Source organism: Eubalaena glacialis, chromosome 2 (genome assembly GCF_028564815.1).
Source record: "Eubalaena glacialis isolate mEubGla1 chromosome 2, mEubGla1.1.hap2.+ XY, whole genome shotgun sequence".
Classification (NCBI taxonomy): Eukaryota; Metazoa; Chordata; class Mammalia; order Artiodactyla; family Balaenidae; genus Eubalaena; species Eubalaena glacialis.
In genome coordinates, this window is record NC_083717.1 from 190,970,089 (window position 1) to 190,996,073 (window position 25,985).

Consider the following 25,985-nt stretch of genomic DNA (forward strand, 5'->3'; position numbering starts at 1 on the left):
GCAGTAGGGGGCCATTGCTGAGTTTGGAGCAGGAGAGAATCATGGCTCCAGTGCACCCTGGGCAGGTCCTCCTGGTGGCTGTATCGGGTTGGTGACCTGAGGCTGGGTGGGGAGCTGCAGGAGGGGATGTGGCAGCCCTGCCCAGCTGGTGGTAGAACTCGCTGGAGGGAACATTGTCTGGCCCGGGCCCAGCTGCTTCTCCAGCTGTGGTGTGTTGGGTGGGACAGGGAAAGCATGGCCCTGCCCTCAGGGCTTTGCCGTCCCCCGGGGGAGATGAGGGGGCACTTTTCCCCTCCACCCCTCTGCTGGGAATGGGCTCACCACCTGGTTTGCCTATTGAAGGCCCACTTTCATTCATTCAGCAGCTACTTGTACAGGGCCTGGGCTGGGGCTACCATGGTCAGCGTACTGGATGTCCTTTGTTGCTTGGTGGGTAGGGTCCAGGGGTCTGGCCTTGCCCTTGGGGAAGCCCTCCAGCCCCTGGGTGGGACCTCTGCCACTGAGGGGTTGTTGGTTTCTGTGTCCATCTCCATGGCTAGTGTGGGAGCTCCTTGAGGATGGGGCCCATCCAGGTGGTCTTTGTGTCTCTGTCACCTGGCCAGGCCTGGCTCGGAGCAGCTGCTCAGCGTGTGTGCGGATGAGGCAGAGCTGAGGAGACCCTTGCCAGGCGGGGGTGGTGGGTTCATCAGGGGCCACCGGAGTGGGGTCTGCATGCACGCCCACGCCTCATTCCGGCACCCCGCCTGGCCCAGGGTGTGCGGGGGCCTCTCTGTGTACAGCCCCCGTGGCTCTTGGCCTCGTTTGACTTCCCCTGTCCTTTCTCGTCCCTGAGTCTGATCTTCCTTTTCACTTGCTCTGCCTCTTTCCGCCCTTGGTGATTTGGCTTTTTCATTTCAATCTAATTAGAACTCCCTGCCAGGAGAAAGCAACGCAGGGCGTTCTCACCGCAGCGCTCTGGGAATTAGTCACTCGGTGCCCATTGTCGTTAATGGGTATTTGGCGCCAAGGCCATTTATCCTGGTGTCCTCAGTCAATACAGTTAAAAATCTGTGGATTCTAAAACGTCAATACCCGGCCTGAAATATGGAGGGCCAGCAACATTTTATCTCGTTAATTTATAGTTCTGACGGGCTGTTGGCTTATAGAACAACCATGAATCAACACTTAAATAAAATCTGCTCACAGATTAATTATTTTTGGTGCTATCATTTCAGTCTGTAATCTTCCTAACAAAACGTCTCGGGTGCATTAGGCTGAGGCGGCCTCGGGGAGCGCTGGTCTTCGACTCCACCAGGGCCCGAGTGCCGCCTGCTTTATGAGTCAGCTGTCCGGCAAACCAAATCAGCCAGTCTCCTCAAAAGCCCCCGAAGAGCTTGAGCTCGTTCAGTTCTAAGTGGTACTGGTTCTTGCAGATTCCACCCCTTAGACCATCGCCCCCAGCCTGGCTGTTAAGGCCTCGGAGGCATGTGGGGCCTCGAACTTTGCATTTGTTGGCTGCACAGGAGATGGTCCTTTCCCTGGAGCCCCCAGGGCCCTGGATGGGCAGGGCACCCTGTCCTCCTTCCTGTGCCCAGTCAGCTCTCCTGACGTGTGTCCAGCCCATCCGGGGCATCCAGGCCGTGCCACCCAGTCCCAGCTCCCGGATGCTGGAGGCAGCCCAGTGTGGTAGGAGGAGCTTGGATGGGGTGCAGACACGGCTCTTCCACCTACCCAAGCCGGGCGTCCTTGGGGAAGCTTCCTTTACTTCCGTTTCCACATCTGTGAGATGGGTAGCAATGCCCAGCGGCTGGGGTCGTGGAGGGGAACAGCTGAGATAACGTATCCAGAGTGCCTGCTGCACGGCGAGCACTCAGCAAAGGCTGCCCTTCCCTTCCCTGTCCCTGCCCCACAAGGCCCTTCAGAAGGTGGGAAATCATGGCCTTGTTCCTCTGAGCATCCAGAGAGCCCCAGTGGCTGGACCATTTTCCCAAGTGGGGCAGCTTTGGTGGCTCAGTTCCAAAAGCCCCCGAAGATCCCCCCGAGCCAGCTTACTAGGTGGCTCTTGACCGCACATGTGGGTCTGGGGGCAGACGGGCAGGAAGCCCGCCTTTCAGGGTCTCCCAGCCTCTCCTCCATCCTTCGCTGCTCCGTGACAAAATGGCCTGAGTGAGGTAGCAGCTTCCTCCTCGTGATGGGTCGCACGTGCCTTTTATTTGAGTGGGTGTCCTCTTCGCTCAGACCCCGCTTCCCGCGTCCTTGCTGCCCCCAGCCCCTGCCTGGCTTCTCCTGCTCTGGGGTCCCTGTGTCTTTCCGTGGGGGTCATGGTACATGGGCATGAGTGGCCAACGGGGACTGGACCCATAAATGATCATTACTTTTCTTTTCCAAGAAGTGTCTTCTGGTGTCTCCCTTGTTTTTGCATCACGACGGGGGCCTCCATCACAGGAATGCTCCAAGGGAAAGGGGAATGACAAATTGGCTGGGTGCTCTCTGTGGGCCAGGCTGTGGGCCGCGTAGCCCTGGTTCCTGGCACCCTGCCTGGCCTGTATCAAGCCAAAATGAATAAGTGGATGTTAGGCCCTCTGCTTATTTAGTCCTCATGCTAACCTATGAGGGAAGTGTTTTTATCCCCATTTCATGGGCTCAGAAACTGAGGCTTGGTGCGTTGGATGACTTGCAGTGACAGAGCTGGGGTTCAGCTCCGGCCCATGTGACTGGCAGAGGCTTTGGCTGTTGAAGGACAAGAGTGGGTGCCCTCAACCGCGTGTGTTTCTGGGCTGTGACCAAACAGTTTGCTTAAGCCGACTCCGGGGGAGCCCGCTTGGCTCTCACCTGGGCAGCCGGCTCACCACCTGCCGAGGATAACTCGGGGCCTCTGGGAAGAAAGCGCGCCCAGACTGATCTTGACTGATCCCTCTGATGAAGTGACTGGCTGAGGGGTGCTTCTCCGGCTATCGACAGCCGCCGTTCCAGCAGGAGAAACGTTTGCCCTGACGATTTTAAAACACTTGTCAGAGGAAGGGTGAGAAGCGTCCATATTAAAAGCCCGGAGAAGAGTGTCAGGGGCTCACTCGGCTTTGGAGAAGTGGCTGCAGGGGGGCTCCTTGTTGGGCTAAAGCCTTCAGAGCGGTGCCGCCCCCCGACCCCGGGTCTCCTGGGAGGCGCTGGTGAGAGGGGCCTGGGCTTCTCCAGCCTTTAGGCTTTCGAGCACCATGAGTGTTTTCTGGAACATCTCAGAGGAACCCGGTCAGGTGTCCTTCATGTGCCAGCGGACAGCAGGAAGGTCTCCTGCCAGCGGGCATGGATTTGGAGCTCCCGAGGGTGTGGGCACGTCTCGTGTCATTGCTCCTTTGGTCCTCGGGGTTTTACTACTAGATCCAGACATGGAGGCTGTGCAGAGCTCTGTGCCCAGTGAGGTCTGAGCTGACGCCGGTGCCCTCTTGCCCCGGGGGCAGCTGCCTGCTCTCCTGTCCTCCGTCCCACAGGTACAGGCGGGACCCCGCAGACTCCTCTACACAAAGGAGTCCCACTTTCTCCTAAGCTCGCTCCTTCACCGGCATCCCTTTCCCGGCCCTCCTTTAAACGAGTCTGTTCTCAGGGCTGTGCCCTCTTGATCCCGGGCACCCGTCCCCATTCCCACCCACGCTCTTCTCCTCCGCTCTGAGGAGTATTTCCCTCCAGTCCCAACCTCGATTTCTCCCCCTCTTTGCGTATAGCTTTGGGGTAAGAAGCTGACCTAGTTGTGGATATTAAATCAGATGTTACCAAGCTTGAGTAAAGCCCCTGCCAGCCCCATATCTCACACTTTAGAACCTGCCTTCGAGGTCCTTCCACGCCTCCCCAAACGTCTGACTAGTCATCTGCCTCTAGTTAAGCTCATGCCAGCCCTCTGGATAAATCAAAGGTGGTTTTTAATCAACGGCACTATTTCATTCATTACCATTATTGCACAGCGGTGATGCTTTTATCTCTGTGTGTGTTTAATTGCGATTGCACTGCAGTTTGGCTCCCTTTGTAGGTAGGACGACCTCTGTTGACTGACCCCGGAGCCTAAGCACAGTCACGGCTTGTTCGTGGTCCTGGTGGTGACCTCCGAGTCCCAGAAAACCAACTTAAGTTGTACCTTCGGGACCTGTTTGCAAGTGGAGAACTTTTTTTTTTTTTTAATTTTGGAAAATTCAGTCTTGTCCAGTTAATTAAATGCAGTGGCCAAACTTGCTATGAAAGAAATTTCTACAACAGCTACTGCTGTTTCTTCTGTGACCACTACTGCTGCTGCAGCTACTGTCTGTCGGGCCTGTCATTTGTCTGGGGCTTGCTGTCTTACGTGCATTATTTCTAATTCTCACAACAAGCCCTGAAGGTAAGATTTATTATCCTGATTTCACGTATTAGGAACCCACGGATCTGAGAGGCTTGCTGGCTGATCCTGGGGCTGCTAGCTTATCTACAGGGAGCGTGCAGACACGGGCCCGTCTGACTCTGGCCTGGACCCTCCCTGGGACTCTGCCCGGCGTGCCAAGATGGCCCTTGTTTCTGATTCACAGAGTTTGATTTGAAACTTAGTAAGCTCCTTTTTTCGTTAACTTTGAGTCAGGAGGGTTAAATTTACAGCTGGCTGAATACTTCCCAGAGGATGAGTGTAACGATATTGATTTTCGCGGAATGAGTCATACGCCGCCTGCCTGGGAACACGAGCTCAATCACCACCAGCCGACAGCGGCAGCCAATCCCCCGTCAGCATCTCCCCTACCGGCTCCCGAGCCTGTGATGTGCACGCAGAGCTGAGTAGAAGGAAAGGTCACGAATCGCTCGCGGGCGGGCTCCGGGGTCACACGGGTCCAGCCTCTGTCCCAGGGTGGCCGACTCGCACGGCCCTGGACGAGGCCTCACCTCTCTGGGCTTCCATCCCCCATCCCCCCAACGCTGAGAAATGGGGTAATTACACCTCCCACGCAGGGTTGTGGCATGACACGTGCAAGCCCCAGGCAGGCCTGGGCGTGATAGGCGCCATCTCTCTGGAGAGGAGGGCATGAGCTTCCCTGCTCTTTCTTGGGGCCCCGTACTTGGGTTTCACCTGACCTGTGTCAAGTGCTTCTTACGGGCCAGGAACTGGGCCAGGGGCCAGACGTGCTGAGGGGCAGAGGAGGCCCCTCAGCGCCCTGGAGCCCTCGTGACGATAGGGTCCCACAGGGCAGGCGTTAGGGTTGACAGGCAGTGTTGCCTGGCCACGCAGGTGGCCACCTTGGGAAGCTCGGTGTCTCCACCTGAGAAAGAGGGGGGACCCCCCGAGGAGGAGCCTGGCCAGCCTTACCAGCTGCCTTGTCATAGCAATACTGGTGACGGTGCATTGGCAGCGCTAGTAGTGTCAAGAGAACCAGCTGAGTTTCTGCATTCTGTCTTAAACATGTTTCTGCTTTAATGGCGATTTATAGTTTATTTGTATCATTATGGATTCAAGGAGGAAAAGAAGTGATTTTTCCTAACTCCAAGAGAGTCTGAACAGTTCTTTTATACTGGTTGAGTTCATTAGAACAAGATCAATAAAGTCAGTGTTAGTGGACTAAATATTTTAAAACTCGGTTTCTCATCAGCAGCATGCACTGAATAAATGGAATTTTCCATAACAAACATGTAAACAAGCCAGATAAGTCTCACGGTTAAAGGTTATATACAACTAACCATTGTGCTCAAAGTAGCATTGCCCAGGAGGGGATGCGATAAACAAGCTACTCCCGGCTTCCCTGGTGGCGCAGTGGTTAAGAATCCTCCTGCCAATGCAGGGGACACGGGTTCGAGCCCTGGTCCAGGAAGATCCCACGTGCCGTGGAGCAACTAAGCCTGTGTGCCACAACTACTGAACCTGCGCTCTAGAGCCCGTGAGCCACAACTACTGAAGCCCGCACACCTAGAGCCCGTGCTCCGCAACAAGAGAAGCCACCGCAATGAGAAGCCCGCGCACCGCAAGGAAGAGCAGCCTCCGCTCGCCACAACTAGAGAAAGCCCACGTGCAGGAACGAAGACCCAACGCAGCCAAAAATAAAAATAAAAAAAAATAAAGAGAATAAATAAAGAAAATTAAAACAAAAAACAAAACAAACAAAAAAAGCTACTCCATTTATGAAAAGTTGCAGAGTAGGAACACATCTGACAGCAAAGGACCTTCACCTCCAGTATGGCTATCACCTTCAAGACAGTTTCTGGTAAATATTTACCAGCCTTTGTCTGTATCTCTTTAACTAAATGTAAAGGCCAGTCCAGGGCATTGTATTCTCATAGCCTCAGAGCAAAAACTCAACGTCAATAATCTCTCAAGTTCCCTGCTGTTAAAAACTCATATCCCTTGGTTTTAGCTTTCAGTTTAACTAAGGGTGAATTCAATAATTTGAGGTTTAGTTTTTTTTCAAACTGTGAGAGTTCTCCCCTTTGTTGTTCGCTGTCTGCCAGGCCCTCTAGGATGCTTTCCGTACAGCCCTCCCGACAGACGTGTGTTTATGAGGGCGTGTGATACAGCAGTGAAGGGCCCTGCCCAAGGTCGCTCCACTGGAAGTGGCAGAGCCGGGGTGGGACCCGGGTGCGTGTGACTCTCCACCCCTCTGCTGTATCACCTCCCACTTGGAACAGGTTGCTGGGTGGCAATGGCTGGGGTCCTGATTTCCGAGCCGCAGTCTTGCCCCAGACCTCCTTACCTCGTGTTTCCCAATAGGTATCTGTAATTATTATTCAAAAATGGAAAAATTTCGTTTTGGTCCCTCTTAACAAAGAAGTACAGTAAAGGCCTAGTTATGACAAGTAAAAGTAGGAAAAAATATAAATTACAGCTTGTCTTCTAACTGGAAAATTTTAGTACTTAAAAGACATAGATTCTCTCTCCATCTCTTTAGGGGATTGACGATGAATAACGTAGTCAGAAATACATGTTTTCAGCAAAAAAGTTCAGTCATTATCTTTTAGCAACTCGACTTTCACTTTTCCTCTCATCTCTTTCCCCCATTATTGGCAAGACTGTCACGGCACTTTTTGAAAAAAACATGGCTAATTCACTGCTTTTCCTGAAATAAGCATATGGTATATGCTATGGTCCAAGAAACAGGGAGAATTTTTTCTCCAGGCATATAGAGTTTGTTTTTCCTTTTGGACTTAAGGGTTGGCAGTGAGTTCCAAATGAGCGAGAAGTCGGCATTAGGCGCAGCTGTATCTGTCTGGAGAGAAGACTTCTGGCCTACAGGGGCCTTCTCGCGCCGGTGTGAGGGTCGCAGAGACATCTGTGCTCCTTTTCCATCGCGGGGATGTGATGATAGTCCCTCGCCCTTGGCCCCCATGTGGCTTCCCCAGCCCCTTGGCTGGAGCGAAGCTCCTGAAGCCAGCACTGCAGGCGTGAAGCCCATCCCCAGGGCACACAGTACCGCATGGGTGGGCGGCCCCCTGCTCCATCCTCCCCGAGAGGGGGGCTTGCTAACCGGGCATGTCACGCTTGCTTCCTGACCCCGAAGTGTAGCAGAAAAGGCGAGGAAGAGTTTGGGTCCCAGACAAGTTTCAGGAAAGGAAAAGAAGAATAAGAACAAGCAATACCAGGTTTCCAATTAGACTAATTCCTCGGGAAGTGAATTTTTTGGTCTACTCGAGAGTGTTGCTTGTCTCTTGACCTAATGAGAGGGAGACAGCACACAGAATACTACAAGTCTGCTCATCTTCCTCATGCTTTTATAGAAGAGTTCTTTACTTATTAGAAGAACAGTATTATGACAGCAATATTAGTATAATTTAAGAAGTTGTCTTACTACCCCTAGAACAACTCATTTCCTGTTGGTGAATCACGTCTTCCCTATCTTTGTTCACGTCAGTCCTTCTTTAATACTCCTGTAATTCAAGAACGGGTATCAAGCTTTGTCCCTCTTGCCACAGAGTGCTATTTATAATTCCAGTTGTAAATGGATTTTCAACCTTCCACCAGGCAGAGAACCACATCTGCCTTAACTGCTCTCTCAGCTGGGACAGCTAGGCTGCTCGTTAGGGTCCCTTCACCGTAATCAGTGGAACGACCCAAATTGGCCAGCTCGTGACAGCATTGTGATGACATAGCATGACCGTGGAAATCTTTGTGCATTGCATTTTGCAGCAAAATAGTTAAGGGGCTTGTTGAGCTTAAAGGGGTATAGAGTCTTCATTTACAAAAAGCCAAGTGTTTCCAGAGTTTTCTCTGATGGCAACTGACTGCCAATTGTAGGCCCTTAGAAGATATTACAAAAAAATCAACACACTTAATCATCCATCAAGGTAAAGGTGATGCTTGAACAAAGAACAAGAGAGTAGCCTCTTTCCAAGAAATCTGTACTATGGAGAGAACACTTTGAAAACAGATGTTTTTAATTGTTTATATCATTCTGTAATTTTTGTTGCCAAAAACGATGTGAATGTGTCACCTATTAAAAACTTCAGTGTCAGCACTCTTAACCTGGGAACAGTGTTTTTCTAACCCTGCTTTAAAATCCTGTAAATGAAAATTTCAGTGGATTTTGAATTAGGTTGTTAAAAATATGAGAATACAGTAATACCCACTGATTAGTTGCAGGAGCCATTATTTGACATTAGGGGAAATGGAGCTTTATTAGCAAATTGTTCACAAAATCCTTTGCATCAGTGGTAGATGGAAGTGGAAGATGTCTCCCCTGTTGCTAGTGGTAAACGTCTTCCATTCTGGGTCCTCACATCTCTGGAAGGAGGCTTTGGGGCTCTGACAGACTTCAGTGTGTAAACTCAAGCTGTAACCGGGCTACTGTCAAATCACTGAGTCACAAAAAGGTCCCTACATTTAAATAAAATGGAAGCATATTCAGTCCTGTTGCTCTTACTAAAATTATTATAACTCATTTGATTTAATAATTTCCAAGAGGTTTGTTGATACTCTTAGTAAATGGCATATTAAAATATATTTAAAAATATTGTTTATTTTATCCTTGTCTCATCCTTCAAAATGTTCTTTTTTTGGTAATTGCTTTCATGTTCATAATATATTGGTACAGTAGCACACTGTGTAACTTATAAATAAATATACATGTGTTGGCGGTATGTGCCTAAGGGTTTCTCATGGCTGGGATGTACTGTCAGACAAGTTTGGAGACCAAGGATCTAGGCAAATTGGACTTATCAAGGCTTCTGCTGTAACTCTCAAGAGGACCAATTGATGACTTTCATTTCCTTACCTGGTGAGCTGGTGGAGCACTTAACTAAAGTGTGGTCCTAAACACAGAGCAGGGCAGCCTTCCGGAAGCGCTCTCTGAATTGAAGGACCAAGTGTACTTCCTGGGTTCCCGTAAGAGGAGATGATGCTTGAGATCTTGGCGTTGCATTGGTATCCAGCTTCTTACGTCCCTAACTGCCCACTGCCTCAGTCCAGGGGAAGGGTTTCAAGGTTGTCCCTCCTGGGCTGTGGCACCGTGTAGAGGAAGGCATGCTGGCTTTCGAGACCTGGGCTCAGCACAAAAGATCTGTTCCCCGAGTCTGACCTGCTCTAAATGATCGACATTTCTGGTGTTTTTATGGCTTACCTCTAAGAGAGCACAGTGATAGGAAGACAGTTTCCACAGCAGAGGTATGTGTGTGCACGCAGACGTTTGCACAACATCCAGGAGCACTTGACAGCAGTTTCATGGCAGATAGAAAAGGTGGTCCACACACCCCCTCCAACCTGTGGCCTGAGCCACTGTGACGTCACACTCTCATTTATCGCTCAGAGTCTGATGCCACCCCACGCGCCACGCTCTATGGCAAACCATTGATGGGTTATCATGAGGGTGTGATTGTAAGATGCTGATCCTAAAAAGAATCATTTTGGAGCAACCTGCTTTTGGTTTTTAGACTCCCAGTAAATAATCTAACAAAATTAATTGTGTAGCTCTGGAAATGTTATTCAGTCTCCCTGAGCCTTGGTTTTTTCAGCTGCAAACTGGATTTAGGGCGATTATGTGCTTGAAACGAGTTGATGTGCATAATGTTTACAGAGCGCCTAAAAGGTGGATTCAGGCATCTTGTTTATCCCTGGGGGTGGGGGGATTCAGCTAATTGAGGACCGGGTGGCCAGAGAGTGAGGGCAAATGCCGCTGCTGTTGTGTTTCCAGAAAGTCTCCATTGGCCGCCTCAGGCCCAGGTGGGCTGCGCTTTCCCGTGGCTCCATATCAGATGGCATCTTAGTGCTAAGTTATTTAGTTTGTGATCTGGGTATTTTCTAACCCTCTCTTCTCTTTTCGTGTTGTAGGCACCCAGCTATTCAGTGGTCAAAGTGACTTTAGAATCACTACCTTGAAATTTCATCCAAGAGACCACAACGTTTTCGTATGTGGCGGCTTCAGCTCTGAAATGAAAGCTTGGGACATAAGGACCAGCAAGGTAACACCCCTCTTCCTCACATGGCCTTTCCAGGAAAGCTTGCCTGGACATTTTGAATGATTGGGGGTGGGTCAGCATCTATATATAGGACCCTTGAGATGGAATAATTACCACTTAATATTTAATCAGTGGGAAGCATAATTTTTAGATGTTTTGAAAGAACATCCTTGAGTTGTTAGATTATTAAAGCATCAAAGGTGCAATTCTATACAGCATATTACTAAAAATATTTGTTGAGTACCTACTGTGTGCAAATGCTTCCAGATGTTATAAAATGAATCAGCCTCAGATTACTCAAGGGAATAATATGTGGCTACAAATAAGTGGGGTGGAGGAGTGCTCTGTGTGTGTGTGTGTGTGTGTGTATGTGTGAGTGAGAGGAGGGGTGGTGGGGAGGGAGGGGCCGGCATTCAGAGCGGGTGAGCTTTCAGCTCAGCTCAGTGTAAGGAAGGCTTCTCGGAGGAGACCGTGTTCCCGTTGGGGCTTAAAGGCTGGTCACCGTCAGTCCTACAGAGAAGTGATGTCCACTCCCGTCCTTAACCACAGCCTGCCGCTCCTGTTGCTTCCCTAACTTAGGAAACGGCAACTCCAGGACTTCCCTGGCGGTCCAGCAGTTAAGACTCCACGTTCCCAATGCAGGGGGCATGGGTTCGATCCCTGGTCAGGGAACTAAGATCCCGCATGCCACACAGCGTGGCCAAAAAAAAAAAAAAAAAAGAAGTGGCAACTCCATCCTTCTGGTTGTTCAGGCCCAAACCATCAGAATCATCCCTTTCTCCGCTCTTCCTGTCATCCCCCCAACACCCAAACCATCGGCAAATCCAGTCGTAACTCAGGTTTAAGCTGCCCTTGTCTCTTGCTTGGATAATTGCAGTAGTTTCCTCTCTGGTATCTGTCTTCCCCGCCCCGCCGACCCCTTACGGTTTGTTCTCAACACAGTAGCCGGAGTGGCCTGTGACAGTGGAAGTCAGATGTGCCACTCTTCTGGTCAGAACCCTCCAGGCTCAGGTCTCACTCACAGGAAAAGCTGTGTCCCTACGGTGGCCCACCAGGCCTCATGATCTCCGCTCAGCCTCAGCCCCACCCGCCTCCTTGCCTTTCCTAGAACACACCAGCACAGTCCTGCCTCAGGGCCTTAGCACTTTGCTCTTTCTGCCTGGAATGCTCTCCTCCCAGTTTTCTCTGGAGAGGCTCCCTCCCTCCTACAGGGTTCTGCTCAAATGTCGCCTTCCCGGACCGCCGTGCCAGCCACCCCTGGCATTCACTAGTCCCCCTGCCACCTCTTTTCTCTCCATAGCATTTATCATCACCCGGCACGCTATGGATTTTACTTGTCTATTTGCCTTGTCTCCATCCCCTCGAATGTAAGCTCTTCCAGGGCAGGGATTTTTGTCTGTTTTGTTTGCTGCTGACTTCTAGCTCCTAGAACAGTGCCTGGCACATAGTAGGCACTCAGCAGACCGTGGGTGACTGAATGAGTGGTTGGAGGCAGAGGGCAGTCACACGGGATGGGGGATACAAGGTGTGTGCAGGGCCAGTGGCCTGCTCGACTTGGGGGATACAAGGTGTGTACAGGGCCAGTGACCTGCTCGACTTGGGGGATACAAGGTGTGTACAGGGCCAGTGGCCTGCTCAACTTGGCCAGGCGTGGGCCCCAGGCAGTGGGACAGGCCGGGCAGAGAGGCTTTTAATGCCGTGAGTCTGGGTTTGGATCAGCAGCAGGGAGCCATGGGAAGTTTGTGAGCAGGGGGGCTGGGATGAGGGGTGCAGAGGGGCTCAGGGAGGGGCAGTAGGGAAGAGCCTGACTGCCTCCTGCCTCTGGGGGGCTCAGTGATTTCAGGATGGCTGTTTCAAGCTCTGAGAAGCACCACCCTGGTCTGAAGGAGGCACACAGCCACTAGAAGGCTACAGGGTAGTTCCTGATGATACCTGCATTGATCTTGACCTTGAAAGAAGAGGGTGTGGAACGTCAGAGAGTGTCCTCCTCCATTAGGGATTCAGGGGAGTCAGTGGTCCCACGCCGAAGGGCTCTAGCCTGTTGCATCTGCAGCGCCAAAGCCTCTACCTAAAGGCATCCCCCTCCAGGGCCTCCTCCTGCCCCATCCTGGGCAGGTGCAGCCCCCCAGCAGGTCTTCACTGAGCAGAGGCCGTTCTGCGTGGCCAGGATGGAAGAAGGTGGGACGAGACCTCCAGTGCTGGATTGGAAAGGCGAGTTGGTGTGTCAGACCTGCTGCTGCAGGAAGGCACTTTCCCCCCAGGCTGTGGGAAGGGGCCGCTGGTGTTTGCAGGAGAACTAAAACCAGAGACAGTTTCCTTAAAGAGAACAGGATGTTATATCCATAGGTATTTTGCCTAAAGTACTTCACAAGTGGGAGAAATAGAGCATAGAGAGATGTACTCTTTTTTTAAAAAACACACATTTTTCTTTTACAAGAGACTGTTTTTTAAAACAAGAATATTTGGAAAAGAGAGAAAAGTTACCCATAAAGAAGTGGATGTGTGGACTTTTAAAAGCACTAGAACACTTGTATATGGGATATAAATACACGATAAATGAAAGAAGACATTGGAAAGTGCTGCTGGAGTTGGAAACTCTTAGTCATGCTGTTTGAAGCGGGGCCACCTGATCAACCAGCCCCTGGTGACGGCCACGTCCCTTAGAGGTGTGCTGTTTTTAGCCTCAAAGACCAAACACGTAAGAAATTACTCATCAAGGACGCCATCAGATTTAAGACTTTGTTAAAAATATCGGATTTTCTCCTAGGGCAGACGCCAGCTGACGCGTTCTGAGAATGCTGGGGGAGAAGCAATTAGGAGCAGATGTTGCTGTGACTGGTATTGGCATGTTTGCCAGTCTCTCCCCAGCTAGTAATGTGGGTAAAGGGGTCTGTGCAATATTTGTTTTTACTTCCTTTTTACCAACAATCTGACTGCCTGTCCTCCCTTGCTGGGTTACAAGGACTGTTTCCATTTGCATCAGCCAGACTCAGGGGACCAGTCTCTTTCCTGCTTCAGTTCTGTTTCCTCTGATAGGTGTGGCCCAAGTGCCTTGTATGGACCCAGCAGGAGGGCCAGAGAGGAAAGGCGTGGAGGGCCAGAGAGGAAAGGCGTGGACGGCCACCTGGGGTGGCTCTCTGCCCTCCTGCTGGGATCCCGTGGGGCCTGGGGCTCTGTCCCAGGTGCTGAACTCTCCAGCCCTCCCTGGTGAGTGTAGGAACACCTAGGGCAGAACGGCTTGTCTTTTTCTGACTGCCTTCAGGGGCAGCCGTGGAAACTGCAGGAGGGACACAGACCTTAGCTTAAAATCAAGACGGGTTTCCTCTTTTAAAAACAACGGAAGGACTGTTATTATTATAAAAGTAATATGTGATTATATGAAAAAACTAGAAAATAGAAACAGAGAGAAGGGGTAGCCGAGCCAGCCAAAGGTAAACACTAGTAACATTTAAATATTTTTATTTCATTGTTCTTTTCCACTGTGTGTTTTTTAAAACATTGTTTGGTCTTATGTTTATACAGTTTTGTATTTTGCTTTTCACACAGCATTGTAAGGGTTTTCCTTACAGTGAAATGAATTCTTGTAGATTTTTAGTACATTCCTCTGATGCAGTATGCTTGGCTAATTTGCTCCATGCTTTATCCTCAGTACTCAGAGCCGTGTCTGACACAGCAGGCACTCGATAAATATGGATGGAATGAGTCAATTTCAAATGGTTTAGCTTATTAAACCATTTCCTGAGGTTGGATTTTAGGACATTTCCTCTTGTTTGGTTTGGTTTGCCATTTAAAGTTAATAGACGTGAAGGTAGAGATCAGGGATCGGCAAGCCACAGCTTGGGGCTCAGTCTGACTTGCTGCCTGTTTTTGTAAATAAAGTTTTATCGGCATGCAGTTCCTGTCATTCATGTGTGTATCGGCTGCAGCTGCTTTCACACCACAGTGGTAGAGTTGAGTAATTGCACCAGAGACCACATGGCCTGCAAAGCCAAAAATATTTATGATCTGGCCGATCCCTGCTAAGACGTATCTGGCTGTGGTGTGTGTCACGCTATGGCTTGTCGGGACTGATCCTCCTGATCTGGCTGACAAGGTGGGTGCCCCTGTGCCTCACCCTATTATGGGCACCCTGTGGAAACCGTGTGCTCAGAGAATGTCTCTTCCAGAGAACCGTGCTTCAGTCAGGGGTATGTGGGTCGCTTCCCTCTCTTGTTATAATCTCCAGACAAGCCATCCCAGTCTACTTTGTTATACATTCCACTGTGAGACACATTTGTGCATCTAGTGTTTTCCACATTTGCAGTTTATTTCCTGCAGCTTGTGCCCCAGAACTCAAATTGCTGGGTTAAAGTGAGTCAGCATTTTGAAGGTAAGGGGTAGGTTTCCGACGATGGAGCTGAGCCCACCACTGGAGCAGGACGGTGTGGCCAGACAGCCTCTCGCCGGGTCTGAGGAGTAGTTGGAACAGATAACTTTAAAGCTACTTTCCAGTCATAGACTTTTATTCCTTAAGCTTAGCCACATGATGAATGTTGGGATTCTGGACTTCTCTGGTCCAGCCCAGTGCATTACCGCAAATGGGCTATTTGGCTCCCCTGTCTTTTCTTGGCCCGTCTCTCTCTGCTCTGGTCTGATGATTGGATCACGTCCCTCGTCACTGCACAGTGCCTGGCTTCATTTCCAGCAGGTCAGCAGGATGTGTTCCGCACGAGCCCTCCGAGCCTGCTTACTCGTGCTGGCTCCGTGCTGCCAGTACAGGATTTTCTGACTCTTCTGTCTCCCGACAGTCTGCTCAAACGTGGGTATGGGCTGGAACCCAAGATGTCTGTGGTCTGACCTTCATGTTACCATGGGGGTCCAAGCCCCACCGGGCCTCCAGTGCTTATTGGCCTGAGATCCAGCAGACCTGGGTTCCCATCCTCCCTCTCCTACTTGCTTAGCTGGCTGATTTTAGACAAATCTCTAAACTGAAGCCTCTCTCAGTCAAGGGTTTCCCCCGTGGTATAGTAAAGGGGCAGGATGAGCTCATCTTTAAAGCAGGGCCTCTTAACTCTCCTGTGCGTAGGAGAGCACCTGGGACTCGTGTTAGGATGCAGACTCTGTTTCAGCAAGATGATGTCTTAGTCAGCTCAGACTGCTGTAATGAAATACCACAGCCTGGGAGGCTTAAACAACAGACGTTTATTTCTCATTGTTCTGGAGGCTGGAAGTCTGAGATCAGGGTGCCAGGGTGGTCGGGTTCTGGTGAGGGGGCTCCCCGTGGTTTGTAGATAGCTGCCTCTTGCTGTGTCCTCACATGATGGAGAGCGAGCAAGCTCTGGGCTCTTCATCCCTTTTTAAGGTGACCACTCCCATCATGGGACCTCCACCCTCATGACCTCATCCAAACCTAATTACCTCACAAAGGCCCCATCTCCAGATATCATCACATTGGGGATTAGGGCTTCAAAATATAGATTTTGGGGGGGGGACACAAACATTCAGTCCATTGCAGGTGAGATCCTGCATTTCAGCAAGCTCCCAGGAGATGCAGAGGCAGACGGGCCATGGACCACACTTTGAGAAGCCAGGTCTCAAAGGGCCTCTGAACATAGAGGTCCCGTGCTTCTCTCACGTGAGCACCCTTGGTCTTCGTCCTTGATTGACCTGCACTACCTGTGACCTATCTCAGTGATAAATAGGCTGTGGGCACCTTCACCTGACAGCTGTTCATTTACAACTGCCTGTGAGGGGGGCTCAGTCCAGTCATGTCTGTGCCCCGGCATCTCCCACAGGACCTGAACCAGAGCAGGTGCTCAGGGGGTAACTTGGAGTGAGCTGCTGGGGTCAGCCGCCCCTCCAATCATGATGGAGCCCTACAGGAGCACCCACCTGCCCACATTTCGGGGGGCAGTGGCCTCCCTGGGATTTCTGAAGAGGGAGTGGGCCTTCCAACAAATGGGAAATAAAGGCTAGCTGCAATTCAGCTGTAACTGGTCATTCCAGAAGTGTAGACAGAGGCCGAGGACTTGGGAGATCCTGGGCCAGATGAGGGCTGGTGCAGTGGTTCTAACACTGCAGCTTTCAGCCAAGTCTGAGCTCTCGTGTGCCCCAGTGTCTCGTAGATGACGGAGTTTCCAGCCTTGCAGGGCCCTGGCTCTTTGCCTGGCAGGGAATGGGAGCTGGAGAGTTCCAGATCTGCAGGGCCCACCAGCACTGTGGGAAAGGCTCCAAGGTAGTTACTTTTAGGTTTGCTTTAAGATGACTATGTAGTTTGAGCCAAAAGTTAGGATAGGTAATAAAATTTCTCCCTTGTATCATGAATTAAAGTTGTAGAAAAACTCCTACAGAGGCTTAAAAATCATATTGCATATTTAGTGAATCACCCTTTTTGCGAGACTAAATTCTGGAACCCCAACCTCAGCAAATTCCCTCTCAGCCAAGCAGGATCGAGCACCGCAAATTGGAGCAGCCCTGGAAAATCTGGGACACGTGGCTCCCGACACGGGGAGCCTGGCCTCTGCTCCAGTTCTCTTCCCTTCCGTGGGCAGGGCCGACACTGGGCAGGCTGGGGCCCAGCGCGACTTCCGATGCATAGCTCTACTCTGCTCCCGAGAAGGGAGTCCCAGGTGCCCTCAGGTCCCCACTGGGCCTTGAAACACCGACTCCCACCCGCTCAGGTAGTTCTCAGGATGAGATCTACTCTGACAGACCAGCTCACTTTTTTTTGCTCTAGTGTTGGTTTGACCCGAATCATCAATAGTCCATGCTTGTTCTACAGCTTTCTTTCTTTTTTTTTTCTTTTTTATTTTTTTTAAACATCTTTATTGAAGTATAATTGCTTTACAATGGTGTGTTACTTTCTGCTTTATAACAAAGTGAATCAGTTATACATATACATATGTTCCCATATCTCTTCCGTCTTGCATCTCCCTCCCTCACACCCTCCCTATCCCACCCCTCTAGGTGGTCACAAAGCACCGAGCTGATCTCCCTGTGCTATGCGGCTACTTCCCACTAGCTATCTATTTTACATTTGGTAGTGTATATATGTCCATGACACTCTCTCACCCTGTCACATCTCACCCCTCCCCCTCCCCATATCCTCAAGTCCATTCTCTAGTAGGTCTGTGTCTTTATTCCCGTCTTGCCACTAGGTTCTTCATGACCTTTTTTTTTTTTTCCTTAGATTCTATATGTATGTGTTAGCATACTGTATTTCTTTTTCTCTTTCTGACTTACTTCACTCTGTATGACAGACTCTAACTCCATCCACCTCATTACAAATACCTCCATTTCATTTCTTTTTATGGCTGAGTAATATTCCATTGTATATATGTGCCACATCTTCTTTATCCATTCATCCGATGATGGACACCTAGGTTGCTTCCATGTCCTGGCTATTGTAAACAGAGCTGCAATGAATATTTTGGTACATGACTCTTTCTGAATTATGGTTTTCTCAGGGTATATGCCCAGTAGTGGGATTGCTGGGTCGTATGGTAGTTCTATTTTTAGTTTTTTAAGGAACCTCCATACTGTTCTCCATAGTGGCTGTATCAATTTACATTCCCACCAACAGTGCAAGAGTGTTCCCTTTTCTCCACACCCTCTCCAGCATTTATTGTTTCTAGATTTTTTGATGATGGCCATTCTGACCGGTGTGAGATGATACCTCATTGTAGTTTTGATTTGCATTTCTCTAATGATTAATGATGTTGAGCATTCTTTCATGTGTCTGTTGGCAATCTGTATATCTTCTTTGGAGAAATGTCTATTTAGGTCTTCTGCCCATTTTTAGATTGGGTTGTTTGTTTTTTTGTTATTGAGCTGCATGAGCTGCTTGTAAATCTTGGAGATTAATCCTTTGTCAGTTGCTTCATTTGCAAATATTTTCTCCCATTCTGAGGGTTGTCTTTTGGTCTTGTTTATGGTTTCCTTTGCTGTGCAAAAGCTTTTAAGTTTCATTAGGTCCCATAGCTTTCTTTCTTTTTAAGTTTGTAAAGGGCCGTCTTGACTTCCAGATCTTGAGTTCATTCCTTGACCTCCTTTTGGAGCTTTGTCCCAAAGCCGCTGCAGGTGTGTGTCCTATCATGCAGGTGACAGTGGGCGAGGCTTCTGGCTCGTCCTTCCCACCTGCTTGGGTTCTCATCTCTGCCTGTTGTCACAGCCCCTCACTCTGCTGCAGTTTCCCCACAGAATGTAAGCTCCCTGAGGGCAGGGATTTGCTCCTTTCCTGCTGTTTTCCCTGAGCCTAGGGAAGTGCTGGGTGGATGGGATGGGACTGTTGCAGGAATAACTAACGGCCCTAATCCAGGCCAAGTAAAAAGAAATCCCAAGTGATAAGCCCACCCAGGTGAAGTGGAAGCTGAGTCAGCATCTGTCAACACGCTCTTCTCCGGCACCTATCGTGGGCGTCCTGCCCCGAGGGGGAATGAGCCAGCTGGCCATGCAGCCAGTGGTTGCTGGTCTGGACTGGCCGCCCTGGTGCAGTGGTCAGAGCACCCGGAGCCTTAGAGGATACCCACCCGCGCCTGCAGGCGGTCTCGGCCTCCAGCGTTGTGAAAACTCTCCAGGTGATTCTGATGAAGAGCCCGAGTGGCGAACCACAGCCCTGGGGGCCAGGGCTCGGGAGCGTCAGTGAGAGTCCCGAATGGTGTTTTGCAGGGTCTCTGCTGGTGTGGGTGAGGGTGTCCTGAAATGTCCGTTCCTGCAATGGCAGCTGTCTGGAAGACTCAGCACCTTCACCTCCTGGTTCCCGGGCGCCATCAGTCTTCATGGCGTCGTAGGCAGGTTGCTTATTTGCCCTAATGAGGTTCTGAGTACTCTCCATTTGTCTCTTTCGTCAACTTTATATTAAAAAGCCTTTTGTTTGGACTCTTCGTACTTCTGCAGTTCTGGCTAAGTTTTGCCTTCAGCCAGACTTTTTATGAGATGAGAGCGGGAGCCTAAGGGAGGTGGAGACGGGGAAGGGCGCGGACAGCCTGGTGCTGAGGGAAGCGTGGTCACTGCTCTGTGTGACGCGCCGTGGGTCCTTGTCTCTTCCGGGCGCCCGTTGCCCCATCTGTCAAGTGGCGGTGGGGTGCTCTCGGGTGGCATGGACTGGGCAGCCACCACCTGCCGGGCTCTGTACTGGACCCTCCCTGTGTGTCACCTACCACGACACAGCAGTCCTGGGAGGTGTACCGGGCGCTGCTGTCACCCCATCCCCCTGGCGGGGTGCCCGAGGTTCAGAAAGGTTCCAGCAGCCAGCACATGGCTGGTTGGTAGGGGGGTAAGACCTTGACCCGGTGCCTTGATTCCCGCGCCCTTGCAGGCCCTCCTGTTCACAGGGCGAAGGAAGCGTTGGTCTTGGGTGTAAATAAAGCTTTGGCAGTGAGAGCCGCGTGCTTTCTTCTTGGAGAAGCCTGCATGGGGCAGCCCTTGAGTTCAGATGCCTGCTTGGTCCCGCCGCTTGCAGCTCGATGCCCGGTGTGAGGGACCCCACTGTGAACTTGACAGTGGTGGGCCCTGCGGCCTCAGGCCTGAAGTCATAACCCCGGCACCTCTGTGAGGGCGGCCCTTCTGCCTCCACAGGTAGACGTGGAAACCAGTCCTGAAGGGCTCAGCTTTCAGCGCAGGGGTGGACAGCCGCTGTGGGGCTTGGATCTGACCCCAGGTCTCCCTCTCCCTGTGGTAGGAAGAGGACACACCTCATTTACTGAGCGCCCGCCAGACACCAGGCACTGTCCCAGGGCCCTCTAGGAGCTCACGATCTGGAAGAAGGGACGGGGAACGCGCATTTCTTTGATGTTTGGTGGATCTGTCAGCCTCACCGGCTGCCTTCACAAGCAGCCAGGGGGTCCCCATGTGTCTCCTGGGTCATCCAGAATCTTGGGCAAAGCTGGGGAAGGGGTCCCTGGAATCCAGAACCTCAGATTCCTGCCCCCAGCCCAGTCCTTCTCTTCACCTTGACTCGGCAGCACTTTTCTTGGGGCGTCAAGCGGACTCCAGTTAAAAACCTGAAATGTGAGCTGCCACCTGGAGCTCAGTGTGTGACAACGGGAGAGCATGGCACTCAGGAGGGCCACGTCCCCGTGTGATCACTTGGGCTCTTAAAGATGCAGTAGCATGTATCAGAAAACACAAAGCAGACTCTGGACCCGTAATGATTATATAAATAAAATATTTATGTAATGCTAATGTATGTGACCTTTGTAATTCGTTTTGCCACTAAAATAAGCTGTGTTACAATGGCTGAACATCTCTCATTGAGACTTTTTTTCTCCTTGAGATTTTTAAAAATTTAATATTTTTATGAAATAGATTCACAGTTTTTGTTTTACCTAAAAACTTATTTTAGTTTGCCATAACTAATAGTATCCAAAAAAAATCATGGGTTTGATGCCCTAGTTATTTTTTGTCTTAATATACTTTAAATACTTATTAAATTTTTTTGGTAGCAGCTTTTTTTTTCTTTTAATTAATTAATTAATTTATTTGGCTGCTTCAGGTCTTAGTTGCGGCATGCGGGATCTTGGTTGCGGCGTGTGGGATCTTTAGTTGTGGCATGCAGGCTCTTTTAGTTGCAGCATGCAGGCTCTTAGTTGTGGCATGCGGGATCAAGTTCCCTAACCAGGGATCGAACCCGGGCCCCCTGCACTGGGAGCGCGGAGTTTTAACCACTGGACCACCAGGGAAGTCCCAGTAGCAGCTTTATTGAGATGTAATTCATATACCATACAATAAACTCATTTAAAGTATACAATTCGTTCGTTTTTAGTATATTTACAGAGTTATACAACCATCATCACTGTCAGTTTAGAACGTTTTCATCACCTCAGAAAGAAACCCTTTACCCTTTAGCAGTCACCCCAACTCCCCTGCCTCTATCCCCTACCCCCAGCCCCTGGCAACCACTGATCTACCTTCTGTCTCTATAGATTCGCCTATTCTGTACATTTTATATAAACAGAATCATACAGTATATCACTTAGCATAATGTTTTCAAGGTTCACCCATGTTGTAGCATGTGTCAGTACTTCATTCCTTTTTATGGACAAATAATATTCCATTGTATGGATAGACTGCATTTTGTTTATTCATCAGTTGATAGGCATTTGTGTTCTTTCCATTTTTTGGCTCCTATAAATAATACTATTATAAATATTCATTTACAAGGTTTTGTGTGGACATGTGTTTTCATTCCTCTTGGGCTCCACATAGGAGTAAGATTGATGAGTCATGGTCGCTCTCTGGGTAACCTTTTGAGAAACTGCCAGACTGTCTTCCAGAGTGGTTGCACCATTTTGCAACGTAGGAAGGGTCCGATTTTCCCCTGTCCTCACCTCACTTGTTATCGGTCTTTTTGCTTATCCCCATCCCAGTGGGTGTGAGGTGGTGTCTCATTGTGGTCTCCTTAAGGTTTGATATAGGACTGTGCAGACTGTATATTTCTTCATGAATGAGCTTTGATAGTTTGTGTCTCTCAAAGAATTTGTTCATCTAAGTTATCAAATTTATATACATAAACTTGTTCATAATATTGCTTTATTACCCTTTTTGATGTCTTTAGGTTCTATCTTCTCTTTCCTTCCTGATATTGATATTTATGTCTTCTTTTTTTTCCTTAGTCAGTGTGGCTAGAGATTTATTTTCTTCTACTTACTTTGGGTTTAATTAGCTCTTCTTTTTCTCATTTCTTAAGGCAGCAATTTACATCATTGATTCGAAATCCTTTTTAATATAAGCATTTTAATGCTATGCATTTCCCTCTAAGAATGCATCCCACAAATCTTGTGCAGTATTTACATTTTCATTCAATTAAAACATATATTCTAATTTTATTTTTACCTCTTCTTTGACCTATGGGATATTTAGAACTTATTACTCAGCTTCCAAATTTGTAGGGATTTTCCTGATATCTTTCTGTTGTTAATTTCCTTGTTATTAATTCTGTTATGCTCAGAAAACATACTTTATATGATTTAAATACTTTTACGGCCCAGAATATGGTCTGTTTTGTTGAACGTTCCATGCGCTCTTGGCAAGAATGTGTATTTCACTGTTGTTCGGTGGAGTGTTCTATAAATGACAGATTGGTCAAGTTAGATGATGGTATTGTTCAGTTAGTTCTTCTAGATCCTTGCTGATTTTTTGTCTACTTGTCCTTTCAATTATTGAGAGAGGAGTGTTGAGGTCACCAACTATAATTGTGGATTTGTGTATTTCTCTCTTCAGTTCTGTCTTTTCTCCCTTATGTATTTTGAAGCTGCCACCACAGCTCCACTGGGGGCCTGCTCGCTGGTCAAAGCTGTTAGACAAAATAAGAAGGAAAAAAAAAAAAAAAAAAAGAACAAGAAAAGAAAATAGCAGCTCGTCTTCATGCTGCTCACTTCTCCAGGTTTTGCCCTCTCTCCGGGGTCTGTCTGCTTGTGTTTACTTTCAGCATTCTCGGGGAACTGCTTTTTGCATTTTGTCCAGAGCCTGTTGTAATCAGTGGGGAGAGAGGCTCTGGTGGGCTTACTGGATCCCACGTGGCCCCAGATGGACTTTGAACATATTTTTTTCCTGGCCTTGAGTTTCCCCTCTTCTGTTGGCTGGATGCCACCTGTCAGCGGGCCTCCACTGCTGTCTCCTCTCCAGGGGCTTTTCCCAAGCCCCCCTGGGTCGGGTGCCCCCCTTCTTCTCTCAGTCTGGGTTGTAGCTGCTTGGCAAGTGTCACCCCCGCACTGGAATGTGAGCCACGTGAGGGCTGGAGGACACGACGGTCTTGTCCAACCTGGCATCGTGTCCCCAGACTCTGTATTGCTGGCATGGGGTCAGTGGCTCAATCAGTGTTTCTCGAATAAATGGTCACAGCAACCTCCGTGAATCTGCAGCCTAACTCTGCAAAGATTCTATGACTTTAGGAAAGTTTGTGCAATCCAAATTCGTGCCCCAACCAAGAGCTCCCCAGTTATAGGGCGGTGTTGACAGCTGTGCTGTTTTCAGCACATGGATGTTCTGTGTACCCCGCCAGTGGGCAGACTCTCCCGCTGGCCACAGCCTTCCCTACCTACCCCGAGGGAAGACTGCCTGGTGCCTTTCACAGATGTAGTGCGCAAGCTGAGAAGGACGACGACAGGATGTGTGAGAGGAAACCTCGTGGTGCATCCTGTAATTAGGCTGTGCCGAGCGGTCCACTCATCACGCTGGATTCAGAGAGGAGATGAAGGGTGGACATCTCTCCTCACCCCCTGCGTGCCCTTTTTATATCAAGTGAATTTCTCAGTTTTTAATTCTAGTATTTCACTTAAAAAATTTTTTAAAAAAGATCTGGTTACCTGGTTTGCCTCATTCATTTATTCATTGAACATTTGCCGAGCACCTGCCACGTGTAGGACATCTTCCTAGTTTGCAAGACTCAAAGAAGCTACAGGAAACGCCTCACGCCTGCTGTTGGCACCGTTATCCACCATGTTGCTAGACCATGTGGGAAACCTCCCCAGCAGCTTTAGGATTGCCCTCCCCTCACCACCCCCATACCCTGTGCTTCCCTCTTCTGGGGTCGTGCAGGTTGTCCACGGCACACAGGCACCTGGCCAAGGGGGCGGCTGGGTGCTGGAATCCAGCCTATGCTCCGCTGGCCAAGCGATGCCCCTAGCATGGGGTGATCTCCACCTGAAGGAGGGTCTTTTCCCGATATGCACCAAGGGGCCAGGTGGGCCAGCCGTGGCCCCATCCCTTCCCCTTCTGTCTGCTACAGCCACTCCCTCTCCATCCCCTCAGCCTCACCAGGTCTGCTCCTCACCCTCTCCCCCCGGGACGCCAGTGCTGCTCACTGCCCACCCCCTTACATCTTCCACACCACTGCAAGTATCATCATTTGGAAACGCAAATCCGAACACATCGCCCTTGGGCTCAGAGCTCTTCCCGGCCCTGCACCCTGCAGTGCCCATGAGAGCAGGTCCAGGCCTTCCTTCCTGGTGAGGACAGCTCCACACCGCCCAGCCCAGCCTCCCTCACCAGGCTTGGCTCTGAGTGCCCAGCCTGCCCCAAGCCACCACCTCACAGGACTGGGGGACTCCACACCTTTCTAGACTGTTTGACTTGTCTGCCACGAGTGGGATTTACTCTTCAGAATAAAAGAGTAGATAAATTATTTTCCAAAGAAGATAGAGGAAGGGGAGCTTGCAAAGGAGCAGCCAGAGACCTGGGAGGAGAGCTGGGTCCAGGGCTGCAAGCTGCTGGGGGATTGGGGGCGGGGCTGTGGACTCAGGGTGCCAGCAGCGTGCAGAGGTAGAGGTGTAAAAGGATGTCAGGGACCTGGAGACGTGGTGTGCCCGTGACATGAGAGCAGAAAGGGAGGCTGTTCTCCAGACATTCAGATTACAGAAGTAATCTGTGCTTTTTGCAAGCTACTTGGAAAATGGAAAACTGTAATGAGGAAGATAACGCATTCAATTTCAACACAGCCAGAACCACCATTGACAGTTGGGGTCCTTCCTTCCAGTTTTTCAATGCATATATTTACATTTTTAAGAAATTTCCCCCCAACTGAATATATCCTTAGTGTTTCTGTATTGTTAAAAAGTTTTTGGATGATGTAATTTTTAATAGTTACCCAATATACTATAATGTATTTAACCAGCCCTCTATGATTGGGTATTTATCATATTCCCAGTGTTTCCTTTATTACAACACTAAGGCGAACATCTCTCTGTGTAAATTCCCAGATGCAGACTTGATCAAAGGGTATGTGTGGTTTTAGGTTCTGGATCCCACTGGCCACTTCCTTCCAGAAGGGATTACCTGTTCACCCTGAGAACGAGGTTGGTGGGTTAGCTTGCTTGTTTTGGGCATAGGCGAGGCGTATGCAGGGGCTCACCACCATCCGGGGAAAAGCTGGTCAGGGGGAGGGGCTGAAGGTTGGGGTGGGTGGGGCGACCGGAGGTGGAAGGAAGTGGGGCGGGGGGGCCAGGGCAGCCAGGCCAGGGGGGCCTGCTTCCTTCCAGGGCCCCTGTCTCGGCCATGGACCAGGTCTCAGGGTGCAGAGTCCCTTGTGCTCTGGTTTCCTTCTCTCAGGCCCAGGCAGGACAGCCCCACACTCTCCATCTGTCCTGTCCAGAGTAGGCCTGAGCCTCTGTGCGTTGCCCCCTGTTGCTTCTTGAGGGTCTGAGACGCCTGGAAGAGATGGGTGCATACCGTGCACGGTGCAGGGGCCCAGACTCCGCCGAGCTGCGCTGCCCTTGGGGGTGGCTGCATTGTTAGAACCCTATTTTAATTCATGCCTCCATTGTAAAGTGAGGAAAACCAATTTTTCACTTGAGAGGATCAGCAACGTGGATACATGTGTAATTGTCTATTTGTGCTTTTCCTCCTTTCTCTCGTGTTCTGTAGCCGTAATTTAAAATTTCACGGTCTCCAACGTGACGGCTTCTCTGTGGGCATGTTCAGATCCACCTCCGATTCAGCAGGCACTAATTGAGCAGCTACTCTCTGCCTCTGGCTGGGCAGCCTGTGGGGTGCAGTGGGGGGTGGGGACGGGCTCCGGTATCGGCTGCAGATCGCATGTCACACCGGCTCTGCCTCTACTCAGCTGTGTGATCACCGGCAGGCCCTTCCCGTTTCTGAGCCTGGGCGTCCTCATCTGCACCGTGGGGCTGATAATCTGCACCCCGCAA

At 49.9% G+C, this 25,985-nt stretch overlaps 1 protein-coding gene across 2 annotated transcripts in view; it reads left to right on the forward strand.

Moving 5' to 3' along the window:
* Window positions 1-25,985, forward strand: part of WDR25 (WD repeat domain 25) — a 138,697-nt gene that overhangs the window by 80,704 nt on the left and 32,008 nt on the right. For both annotated transcript variants that reach the window (XM_061181258.1, XM_061181259.1), the window contains exon 4: window positions 10,235-10,365. In XM_061181258.1, coding sequence (XP_061037241.1) covers window positions 10,235-10,365 — 131 coding nt within the window. The remainder of the gene's footprint in view (window positions 1-10,234; window positions 10,366-25,985) is intronic.